This window comes from Pundamilia nyererei, unplaced genomic scaffold (genome assembly GCF_000239375.1).
Source record: "Pundamilia nyererei isolate P.nyererei 1_Seehausen unplaced genomic scaffold, PunNye1.0 scaffold00223, whole genome shotgun sequence".
Taxonomy (NCBI): domain Eukaryota; kingdom Metazoa; phylum Chordata; class Actinopteri; order Cichliformes; family Cichlidae; genus Pundamilia; species Pundamilia nyererei.
In genome coordinates, this window is record NW_005187624.1 from 781,744 (window position 1) to 793,756 (window position 12,013).

A 12,013-nucleotide genomic window follows, 5' to 3' on the forward strand; every position below is an offset into this window, starting at 1 on the left:
CAAGCAAGTATTTGATGTGCTCATGTGTGTTTGTGACAGAGAAAACATAGGCCTGTTAGGGTTTGGCTGTGTTGGTTAGTTCAAAATCACTGGGTCAGTCGGGAAAATCCACACGTAACTACCTCAAAACGCATCCGCTGCAAAGTGCTCAGCCCACTCTCATTCAGTCGCCACCCACCCGTCTCGCACACAGATACCAGTTACCAGAGATCAGTGTGAGTCACAGAAACGCAAGATACAGACAAAAGCTCAGTGGGGACGTGAGATGAGAGCAACTGCTGCTATCGGAAAAAAAGAGTAAATAACAGGAACAGGAACGGGTTTCTTGGGTTTGTTATTGACACATTTTGTTGGCATGAAATGTAGTTTATAAAACAAATACATGACAAAACCCCCCCATAAATAAATAAATAAACAACAGACAGAAAAATCGACAGATTAGAAAAAATGACATTAAAATAATAAAGTGTAGCACTGTGTGTCTCTCTGAAATCCTTCTGCACTCTTGTTGCATATTGCACTGTATGGAAGACTGTGATGAACATCGACTAGTCTGATAGAGTACTGGAGTAATATATGTGACTGCCTTGAGTTGCTACGTCTGCTTGCAGAATGGCGACTCTTAGTGATGAGCAAGGGTGCGGCGATGGATACTTGGCTTGTCGGTGAACACTGAAATAACGAGCGTGGGGTTAGGAAGTCCTGTTCAACAAGAAGCTGACACCTTTTTTAAAGTCCAGCATCATGAATGCGTCCCATTGATGAATTTCCTTACTGTGTATCTTCTTTTTTTGTTTGTTTGTTTGCTTTATTTTGACATGAGTCAGTATATGAATACTATGGCAACAGGAGACAAAGCTTGACGAGAAAGGCGGTTTCTGTTTGATCCACAGGCCGGTGATGCTCTTCTCATTCAATCTGGGCGCAAACAGCTGTGATGAGGTTCATGAAGCTAATCACGGATAGTGACGACAAAACAAAGCTTTCATATATTACTGTTCATATTTCTGTTCAAACACTTTTCTTCAGAGCAACGAGGGTCCAATGCAAAAATCTTAGAAGCATTGTTTCATATTGTCTCTGAGTAAAAAGCAAATATAAAAGAATCGAAACACTTAACTCTGAATGAATGCCTGTCGGAAAAGCAGCTTCCACTGTCAAACACTGTGTGGAGTGTCTCAGTTGCTGTCTTTACTGTGATCACTGTGCTACTGACATCCTTAAAAGAAATGTGTAAACATAAATAAAAACTAAATAAAAAAATATCTTTTTTTGTTCACATTCACTTACTTAGCTTACTTTGTTGGTTTTCTTTACCTTAGGAGGAGACACTGCTGGAGAAAAACAGGACCTTCACTGAGCTCATCGCCACTCACTGGGGCGGCAGCAGGGTGCTAACTCTTTAGGATTCTTCTGCTGAGATGCATTCATATTTCTTTTTAGTGGGCGGGTTTAGATGTTGCTTGATAGTGATATGAGCGCACTGATTCATTTTAGGAGTAATCTCGAGAACCATCACAAGACTGTTATTTCTTTTTTTCCTTTTTTTTGGTGTTGGATACTGTAATACGATGATATGGTAGACTAGCCTATCTGATCATATCAGCATCCTTGAACAGGCTGATTCGCTAACTGGCATGCACATTAGCACTTCAAAATTCCTAGTTTGATCTGTGAAGCTGTACCTATGATGAATACCAAACTGCTCATTCACGTATTGTTATTATTTTTTTTCATTAAAGGGCGGTTTGTTAACACTTGTTTCTCATTTAAGGGTAGGAATCCTGGTAATCATAAGATCGGTAGAATCTCGAGTTGGAAAAAATGTGCATGATGGGGAGGAAAAAGGCTCAATCCTTGCTCTGTGGTCAAGCACCTTCAGTAACTTAGACAAGGAAGAATAGGAGTAGCTCATGGCTTGCAGGGATACTTGGAGATGAAATTACACTGTCTTCTTTCTGGTGTAGTTCAGGCATCCTGCTGCGCAGTCTAACTTTCTATCCTACGGTTGGGATTGGGTTCCGTTGGAGGACAGCAGTCGGGTTCTCTCTTTGGCGGAGCCTCTGCGCTGCAGAACTCCCCCGCTGCCTCCTATGCCTCCGCCATCTGCTCGGTCACCCCACTCGCACCTGTCGCCCCCACCCTCGGAGCGCCTCGAGTTTTGGCGGGTGGGGGTCCCGTGGGGCCGACTGTTCTTCTCATCTGGGAAGGGATCAAGAGAAGAGAACGGGAAAGTCACTCTGAATGTTTACAATCCACAGGCTTCACGGGTCAGTGGCAGAAATGCAGGTGTGAATTAAGGTGATTAAGGTGGCAGCTAATCTTCCACCCTATGCTTCGCTCACTATAGTCTAGGAACTGTGAATCATGCAAAGCTATTATAGTCAGCTCCAAGAACAAATATAGATCTAGAAATCAGCTCAAAGACTAAAATTTAAACAGGGTGAATTTCTACAGCAGTGTGAGGAAAACTATTGTGTGGTTAAGCAATCTTACCAGATAGGGCTGACACCAGTGGGTGATCATGGGAGCTGAGAAGCTGCGCTTGAATCGTTTCCACCACCCGTCTGAACCTGCGACTCGGACCTGAAGAGGAGTCACACACATTTAACTTAGGGTAGGTACTGTTCCAAAATAATATGATCTTAACGTCACCTGATTTTTTTTATACATCCAAAGTTATTTTCAGAGAAAAACCCTCAATTTGGTAAAAACAAACCAAGTTGAACCCAGTTTCAACTTAAAAATACTGCTCAAAAACATAAACATCTCAGGAAATGTTGAGTATTTTACTATAAGGTTTACTTATTAAACCTCTTAAACCCCTTTACTTATTAAACCTCATCTTGCTATAGCTTTACTTGCTGACAAGAGTATTATTGATTTGTTCATATAACTTTCCAAAGCAGAAAGCTGTTGAGCAGATTTGCAAAAATTGAGATTTTTTCAGGGAGCGACACAGTTTTGTCAAAATGTTTAACATTTCATTCCACCATTAGCTAATTTTAGCATCTGCTTTACTTGCCTGATATGAGGGTGAATGTCACGCTGTAAATTCCTGTCTCCCTCCTGCCCTCCCTCTCGTTTCTCTCCCTGTCCCGCTCCCTCTCGCCCTCGGAAAAGGCAATGTCCACCTGGAACTTGACGGGCTTCTGGAAGACGGAGGGACCGCCGGAGGATTTGTATTCGGCTCGGAAGCTGGTCTGTGAGAGGACGCTGTGACTGAGGGATGGGATCTGTGTGGTGGGGCGACAGAGAAGAAGCAGAGAGACCGACAGACTTACGAGGCGGGAGAGGTATGGGGACCGACGTGAGTATAGGGAGACAAAGGGTGAGGGTGAGGAGAGGAGAGAGAAAGAGTGAGCCATTGGTGAAAGCAAAGTGATCCATCTACATGCCACGAGTGAGCAAGATCAAATAAAGATTAAATAAAGAGAAAACTGAAATAATGAGAGAAATGGAGTGTGTACAGTATGAGAGCACAAGTCAGATCCAGCCAGAGCCATGCTTTGATCGCGAGAGCAGTGAAGGACAGTCCAAGTCAGACACTCACAGACAGGAAGGCGTGGACAATGTCAGCTTTAACAGAGCTCAGCGGTTTGTCTCTGATCACCACGAAGATCTGCTCCTCTTTCTCCAAGCCGATGAAATTCCCAAACCACGATTTCTTAGCTAGCCTGGTAGCCAGACAAAAGAAATACACAGCATGAGGAGACACAGACAGCGTAAACAAACGGCTTTATACCGTGAAAATACGACACCTCAACAAATATTTATCTCCAGGAGCTGGGACTCACTCAGGGCTGGATTCTGGTGTTAGGCTGGACATATCCTCTGATGTAGGAACTGTGAGAGAGACGAAGCACACACAAAAATTCCGCAATCGACATTTGACAGAATGGAGCAAAAGGAAAAACTTATAGATAATCCTCAGCGATTACAGAGATGAAAGCTGAAAAAGGAAATCAGTGTATTAGAAGTAATGAAATCTTCTGAAGCTATAATCCTTAACACTAAAAGCATAACTCCCACAAAATATGACAGCAAACATGCAGGACTGACCTTGCAATTTACGCCGATGGAATCTTGGTGAGCCCAGGAGGTTGTTCTTGAAAGAATTGAGGCGAGTCCTCCAATGGGCAGAGCTGCTGGCTGCCATGCCGCTCCCCCCTCCTGGACTGGAGGGTGGGGTCAGCGACAGTGAGCCCACCCCTCCCCCTCCCTCCGCCCGCGAGGAGGATGAGGACGAGGAAGAGGAGGGCGGGGTGGAGGAGGGGTGGTGAGGGTGGTGAACAGGGGTGCCCAAGGGTGTGGGCAACGGAGAGCCCTGGGGAGTGACCTGCGGCACAGAGTGGGCAGAGTTTGGGTAGAAGCTCTTAGTCACTGACTTTAGGACAGAAGAGGAAGGGAAGAAGAAACGGGGGATGGGTGACAGGAGTGGGGAAGGGGAGGGCGAGCGGGAGGATGGATTTTGCAGAGGCAAGGATTTGATGGGCTGTAGGTGGGGTCGGTTGGCGGGTCCCTTGGTGGGCAAGGTCTGGGTCTTTGGGTTTGGGGGAGCTTTGGGCTTGTCATGAGCCCGTGCTGAGCGAGGAGTGGTGGTGCTTCCCTGTTTGGACTCCTTTGTGAGTGGGGAAGCGGTGGCAGAGGTGACATCTGATTGGCTGAAAGTGAAGACGGGGCTCTGATAGGACTGGGGGGTGGGGGTTTGTCAGGGTGAGGGGGTGGGAGACATGGAAAACAAGAAAGAGAAGGGATGGAAAATGGAGAAAGGATGGAAATGAATATCATGCTTAATGACAGAAGAGTGCATCTTGTGAGGAGTGAAAGTGCCGAATGCAGTTCTCAGTGCCGATCATAAAGTCTTTCATTTAGTGCATTTCAGTCTTTAGTACGCGCCCTTTAAATCTATTGAAAGTGAGGGTTTCGTGACAGTTGTGGCAGGGTTAAGAATGCAGTGACACAGGACAGTGGCAGTGAAGGTGTTACTATAGAGTAATTGCTGCCAATTAAGGTATTTTTTTTTTACCCTTTAGGGACTGTTTTTATACACTTTCAAGCACAATCAAACCATTAATTATCCAATAAAGCATCTAATTAAGCTGTCAAATTGTTCAAATTATCATATAAAAAACTAGCTCATGCATGAGGAGGAAGAAAAGTGACATGAAGACAGAAAACAAATGCAAGCCTCCTGTTGGGTGAGACAATTCATTTAAGGGACCTGTGTTGTGATGATGTGTAAAAATGACTGAGAAGATATTTTAGGGAGTTGCGAGGAGTGAATATTTGTTTTTTTTAAAGCAGCTTCATGTAGAGACTGACATCAGCAAAAAAAAACGCATTATTACATACTGAATCAATAGTTGGCAAAGGAGTAATACTGAATTGAGGTAAACTAAATTACTACCTAGTCTGTCAACATTATCTCTGAAGTCATTTCCACTGTTGGTTTACAGAGCTGTTATTGCCCAATGAGGCTAAAATGTACACAGTACCCTGCTGACACTGACAGCTGTCTGAACTGCAGGACACAAATATGAGACTGGACTTAAAGCTATAATGCTGACAGGAGTTAAATAATATAAATGCAGACTACCAGAAATTAGCATTTTATTATGGATCCAGGTATAGTGTTCAAAGATAATGTAGTAAAAGTATGAACAAGTCGGTTTACAGAACCTTACCCTGGGACTACTGAGAGGGCTGGAGGAGAGACCGGTTGACGCTCCACTGACTGAGCGAGACCTGACAAAGAGACCCAAAGATTAATAGGCTGTTAACCCCCCCCCCCAAGAAAAAAAAACCCAAAACAAAAACTGTATGATAATGAATTCTTGCGCTCTAATTCTGCAGAATACAGAGTGTATGTACTATATATGTGTAAGAAAAACATGCTATACCTCTGGCTGTGTGCAGCTGTGTCCAGGGCCCTGCGAGGTGGTGTAGGAGACCCTTGCTCGGTGACACTCAGGACCTCCAGGCTCTTCCTTTCGGGACGGCAACGGCCGTGGCGCGTCAGCATAGGGGAGTCGACGCGCTTTCGAGGAGGGTCTGCTGAGAAACGCCACCATAAACTCGTTACAAATTTTGTTTTAATTTTAAGCTTTGTGCTGTGTTTCGCACTTCAGGAATTTCTTCTGAAAAATTCTTTCACAGGCCTTTTGCTCACTGCGCCATCTGTGACTGTGATAAACTTAGCTTCATTTGCATTTACAGAATTGCTGTCCCTTCCAGTTTTATCTCATAGACAAAGCTTGCAGATGTCCTGCAAAGGCTGGTATAATCATGGTAAAAGCCAGCGACAACTTATAGTATTAAAGAAACAGGTAAACACACTAAAACTCCAACACAAGGACATTAAGGGCCATACTGCTGTATATCTCTAATGATAATGCTAGTCAGTGCAGTCAGTGCATCAAGTAATAAAATTCTAACTTAATAGTGTTTAAATCATAACCTCAAGTAATCCCTAATTCACTGGAAGGAGAACTGAGCATACAGGAACACCGCTCTTGAAAAAGTCGGTAAAATGTGTCTCAGACCGATAACTGTAGCGTCCTCTCTTGAGTGGATCCCTCCTGCCCCCTAAAGACTGACCTACATCATTGCGCGGAGGTAAGTCCTCATCCTCATAGCTGGGGTACCGCTCTTTCCTGTCTAGCAGAAGGTAATAGATCATTTTCTCCTGGTTTTCTCTGTTGGGGGGTGGGAGAAAAATACAGATTGAATGAGATGCTAAAATGTCATAATATTTATTTAAAAAGGAAATCTGTATGGATGCCACACAGCCACGCGATTAGCTTTTAGTAGGCTGTTCACACGGTCACGCAGACATGGATTTCATGACACAATCAGTTTATTTAACTGATCACACCAATGGGAAAAGAGCTAAAAATAAGCCACATACTCCTTCCTCTAAGTCAACACTATATAGGCAAATAAGACAAGATAGGATGTTTGTGGCCAATATTAATCGGTTGCATAACGTCAAATATGCTGGCTGAGTGTTAAAAGGAGAAAAAAATACAACAACAAAAAATCCGCAACAGCAAAAGCAAAATATACACTGAAAGAAATATTACATGCTTGTGACTGCATTGCATATTATATGCCACAAATGTTCTGATTTTTCCAGCCATTTCAAGCTGACGCTAGAAACCACAAACGTGTTTGGAAGCTGAAAGAAATGACTTACTCCTCACACTGCAAGTCACGTGTGAGCTTGACTCTGTCTCGGAAACAACCGAGCGAGTGCATGCTATCCAGCACATCTGGGTCCAGCTCAGTCAGGGACAAGATTCGCCTCACACAAACCCGCCTTGGAGGAGGCTGCTCAGGACACGGCTCGTTACGACCACCCCTAGTAGGAGTCAAACAAAATGAAGCACATAGGAACGACACAGATGTACTGTACATGATTAAATACGATCACTTCAGCAGTCACGTATGAGAAAACGAATGTATACTCACAGATACCAGGAATGTTTCTGGATGGCCTCTAGCTATAAGGGGTGACAGGGCAGATGGGGCCATTAGTGTCTACAGTCTGTTAACAGCCAGATGGCCACAGAGCTGTGCTGTGTAAACAGTTCACATCACTTTTTTTTTTTTTTTTATACATCCACAAATCTCACGATTGCAGAATATTACCCATTAAACTGGATCATAAAAAACATTTTCAACTCTGCAATGTTTGCTTTTGAAAGTTTAATCAGAAAATCACTTGTGTGTGTGTGTGTTAGAAATATTACTGAGCAAGTTCTAGATGACTCAGTTAAGTCCCCAAAACATGCTTTAACAGCTGCCACTACGATGCATCTTCCTGACTGTACAGTATTGCAATGGATGCGCCAATAAAACACATACAAAATGCAACTGTGCCACACATAAATATCAGCTAGAGTGCAGATCCAGCAAAAAAGGATAATAGGAAAGGCAAGAAGGATAATCTAAAAGTGAATCGAGACAAAAATTATTTGTACCAAAAGCAAGAGTCCCATTAAACATATATTTTATCTTACAGAAGGAGAGGCAATCCCAGTTTAAGGCGGGTGACTGAAAACAGGTGTAAATGCATGCTGCATCTGAGGTCTGGACTAATGTGAGCAGTCTCATACCGTGAGCCTCTTTTCAGGGTTGACCTCAATCATTCCCTTCAGCAGGGACTGACAGTCCGGGGGGATGAAGTGAGGCATGTGGAACACCCCGCTCTTTACCTTTTCCAGGAGCTGGCGTAAATTGTCGTGGTCAAAAGGAAGGGCCCCCTGTAGGGCAGAGAGAGAGAGAGAGAGAGAGACAAAAACAAGAAAGGAACAAAAAAATAGATTGCATTAAAAAAAAAAAAACACTGGCAAGCGTGGGATGTAAGAAAAAACTGCAAAAAACATAAGATGAGGGGATTTTAAAAAAGACCAAAGTGCACTGTGAAAACACATGTAAAAGACTTACCACCAGTAGGGCAAACAGAATGACCCCACAGCTCCACACATCTGCTCTCCGCCCATCATACTTCTCCCCCTGCAAACACACAAACACTTATGATTTTATTCATCGCCGGCCATTTCAATACAAAAGTGATTCACAAAACTTGGCACCCGTCACAGGATGATTTAGGCTGATTTCAGGATGAAAAACACTGAAAGGAACACTAAAATCCATTTAGTCAAACTCAGTCTAAAAATACCATGAAGCCAGATTTGAATCGACAACACTGGATAATCTTTTAAATGCTGAGTGTCCTAAAGATTTACTCATGCTAAAAGGTTCAGAAAAACAACTCAAGAGACAGACTGAACTTAACATTAAAAGTGTCATGTTACTGGTTAGTTTTCATCAGGGGTGTCAAACATAAGGCTCGGCCGCCAGAATTGGCCAGCCAAAGACGCCAATCAGGCCCACTGGAGAGCTATGGAAAATGTGGGGCATAAATTTGACTTTTTATTGTATTTTCAAACTTTTAACAGCTTTTTGAAAAACCATTCATACTACACCAAAGTAAATAAGTAAAAGATAAACAATTAAATGACAGAAAATTCCTGTTTTTTCACTGTCTACTATAGAAATGTACAATTTTTACATAGGGTTCACCATTTAAAAAAAAAACAGGATGCTCTGTCAAATAACAAAAATGTTCATAATCACAGACTGAGTAATAAACTAACAGAACTCTTTCTGTAATTTTATATATTTACTTCTTACAATTTAAGCCCAACACAGCATTTCTTTAGCATGCAGAAAAACTGTATTGTTGAAATTGCACTTCGTTTTTAAATATCAAAATATCTCTGAGATTAAATGTGTGATTTAACTTCTTTACACTCTCAGAAAGCAGAGTTTAACTGATCAAACACACTTAAGATCAAAGTGGACTGTACATGTCCCACAGTGTAAAATGGGTTTGACATCCCTGGTTTAGATCATGTACCTTTGGAGCGATTTATCTCTCTACAAAAAAATTTTTTTATTTACATTTCAAACAAGAACATTTGAGAATACAGAGAATAAGAGCCGGATACTTACCCGTATAACCTCAGGGCAAGCGTAATGTGGTGATCTAAAATCAGAAAAGGTTTGCCATTAATATTAGTGAAAGTAAAATGAGCACTGTATAAAAGAAGTCATAGATCTGTGTTGTAGACGCTGTATTTTTCTGCTGACGTGGAGCCTTTAAAATGTACAGAGTCATACTGCAAGTTGTTGAATTATATAACCCTGTTTATGTATGTACATCATCATTCATGAAGCTCACACACAGAGTTGATACTCACCCACAGCTGGTTTCTAACAGACTGTCTCCCACCTGCAGGGAGGCCATGCCAAAGTCAGCAATACGAATGTTGTTCTTTTCATCCAGGAGCAAGTTCTCAGGCTTCAGGTCTCTGTGACTGCACACATACAACCAATACTGTTAGAGTTGTTGTCAACATGGTGCTTTAAATCAAATACAACTGCATGACTCTGAAAATGTGTTTGCACAATCATAATGTGTTTCACTCATTTAGTACATCAGACAACAGCTGTTTTATTGTTTAAAAAGAAACGCTCAAAATAGCTTTGTAAGTCAGTAGATGAGTCCTAAATCAACATCCTACATATGAACTTGACTCAAACACGGTTATTACAGCTCGGTGCAAAAAACCAACCAGATGGAATGACTGTGGCAGAAATCCAAAGCAGAGATGATCTGCCTGAAGAACTTCCTGGCCTCTTTCGGAGTTAGCCGGCCCTTCTTTACCAGGTAGTCAAAAAGCTCTCCTCCTGACACATGCTCTAACACCAGGTACCTGTCCACAAACAGGGACAACAGTGTAATTTGAACTTATGATCCTGATAACGCTTTTCCACTGACGTGGTGCCGGACCAAGCGCAGAGCCAGTTCTGCCCTGGTGCTTTTAGAGGACCAACCGACTTTTTTGACCGAACCGAACACTGCAAAAGTTTGATGTAGTTTCTACAGGAAGAGAATTAAAGGCCCATCCCGCAGAAAAGGATATCAGTGTTTGCACTTTTGGTGAAAATGTGGGAAACAGGTTCTTAGTTTGGCACCACGTTGGTGGAAAAGTGGTGCAAGTAGTGAAAAGCAGACAAGATGCTAAGAAAAAACTATTTAAACTTAGACACTTCCCATGGTTTGATATAATAAGCTTATAATGTTGGATACTAGGACTACAATATTCAGACTGTACTCACTTTCGGACAACCCATCTGTCTACTCCAACAGTTGTTTTGTAAGGGTATTAATAGATTTGAGACATACTCCTCATTAAGACAGACTTTTGAGAATAAAAGTAGGGGATGAAGGAAAAGTGAGAATTACAGTAACGACAGCAGATTATTACAGCTTTTCTTGAAATATTTATACTCATCCCACTCCAAAGATTAGTATGCAGCTAGAAAGCATGCAGACTGCATTGAGCCAAAGAGAAAGGCTTTTTCTGAATGCAGAGGGAACTCACAGATATTTGTTATTCTCGTAAACATCATGCAGCTTCAATACATGCGGATGCTCAATCAGTTTCAGAATGGCAATCTCCCTTTCAACCTGGTTAGAAAGAAGGGAAAGCATAGAGAGAGAAAGATTTTGAAGCGAGGCTCATGAGCGAGTTGTTTTTCACACATCTGAACGGAGGTTAACTGTTAACTCATACAGACGATAAATATAGTGAATATGGGACATTTTGTCAACATCTTAAAACACCATGCTATATATATATATATATATACATATATATGTATATGTATATACATATAAGTGTCATCATTAACGTCACTGTGAGCAACGCCTTCAACAGCGTCAGACTGTACCTTCATCAGGACTGACTCAGACAGCTTCTCTCTGTTGACTATTTTGATGGCTACCTTCTGACCCGTAATACAGTGGATCCCCAGTTTGACAAGTCCTGTAGATTGGATGAGAGAGATCATTATAAAACACAAGAAGGGTGGCGGGTGGGGGTAGAATAAAAGCGCACAGTTTAAACACTACACAAAACACTAGTTTTAATTTCAGGAACACCTCGGCAATACTCACCTGTCTGTCCCTTCCCCAGAGTCTTTTCCAGTCGATAGGGCCCAACATATTGAGCTGACTGACTTAGAGACAGTTCCTTACTCATACTGCTCTTAACTGGAGGCTAACACACAATTATTACTACTTACTGCACTGTAGTTATTGCAATTACTGTGATATTGTACAGCTTACACAGAAGTTACTGTGGGACACAAGACGATGCTCAAATTAGAACGACTGTCTTTTTATGTCAGCGGTAACACGGACTTTCTTTGAAGTCACTTCATGAACGTGAAAAAAACAAAAAACCATAGAAGTGAAAACTGCTGCTGATTTACAACACCTGGGTGGACGTTTTTCATCTAAACCGAGACAGCACGGTAAACATAATGTTTATTTTTTTAATTATTTTTTTTTTTTACAAAACATCTTGCTATATGTAGAATAAAGCGGGGGGAACTGACATGGCATTAAGTTTTTAGGGTGTTTTCTGTGTTAAAT

The 12,013-nt window shown here is 42.0% G+C and overlaps 1 protein-coding gene across 5 annotated transcripts; it reads right to left on the reverse strand.

Annotated features, from left to right (window-relative positions):
* Window positions 1–416: 416 nt before the first annotated feature.
* brsk1a (BR serine/threonine kinase 1a) lies at window positions 417–11,636 on the reverse strand. 5 transcript variants are annotated; one of them, XM_013914779.1, is made up of 19 exons: window positions 11,534–11,636; window positions 11,308–11,402; window positions 10,959–11,044; window positions 10,146–10,286; window positions 9,771–9,887; window positions 9,523–9,556; window positions 8,452–8,520; window positions 8,121–8,267; window positions 7,474–7,505; window positions 7,199–7,363; window positions 6,601–6,698; window positions 5,904–6,054; window positions 5,688–5,748; window positions 4,063–4,339; window positions 3,798–3,846; window positions 3,554–3,677; window positions 3,026–3,236; window positions 2,497–2,586; window positions 417–2,214 (listed from the first exon to the last, which is right to left on the reverse strand). In XM_013914779.1, exons 1-19 carry the CDS (start codon window positions 11,616–11,618, stop codon window positions 2,003–2,005), a joined length of 2,244 nt encoding a protein of 747 aa, XP_013770233.1. In that variant the 5' UTR covers window positions 11,619–11,636; the 3' UTR covers window positions 417–2,002. The 5 variants fall into 5 exon arrangements, with proteins under 5 accessions (XP_013770233.1, XP_013770229.1, XP_013770230.1 ...); XM_013914775.1 differs by having other exon boundaries at window positions 4,063–4,693; XM_013914776.1 differs by having other exon boundaries at window positions 417–2,202; window positions 4,063–4,693; window positions 5,904–6,057.
* Between the last annotated feature and the right edge of the window lie 377 nt (window positions 11,637–12,013).

What these genes read in the sequence shown, in the direction of transcription:
- brsk1a (XM_013914775.1), bottom strand. Translation starts at nt 11,618, where the DNA reads ATGAGTAAGGAACTGTCTCTAAGTCAGTCAGCTCAATATGTTGGGCCC. An exon ending in TGCCACAGTCATTCCATCTG is followed by an intron (nt 9,888 to 10,145) that starts GTTGGTTTTTTG and finishes GTATGTGTGCAG; the next exon opens with TCACAGAGACCTGAAGCCTG. An exon ending in TTGTCCACGCCTTCCTGTCT is followed by an intron (nt 3,237 to 3,553) that starts GTGAGTGTCTGA and finishes CCCACCACACAG; the next exon opens with ATCCCATCCCTCAGTCACAG.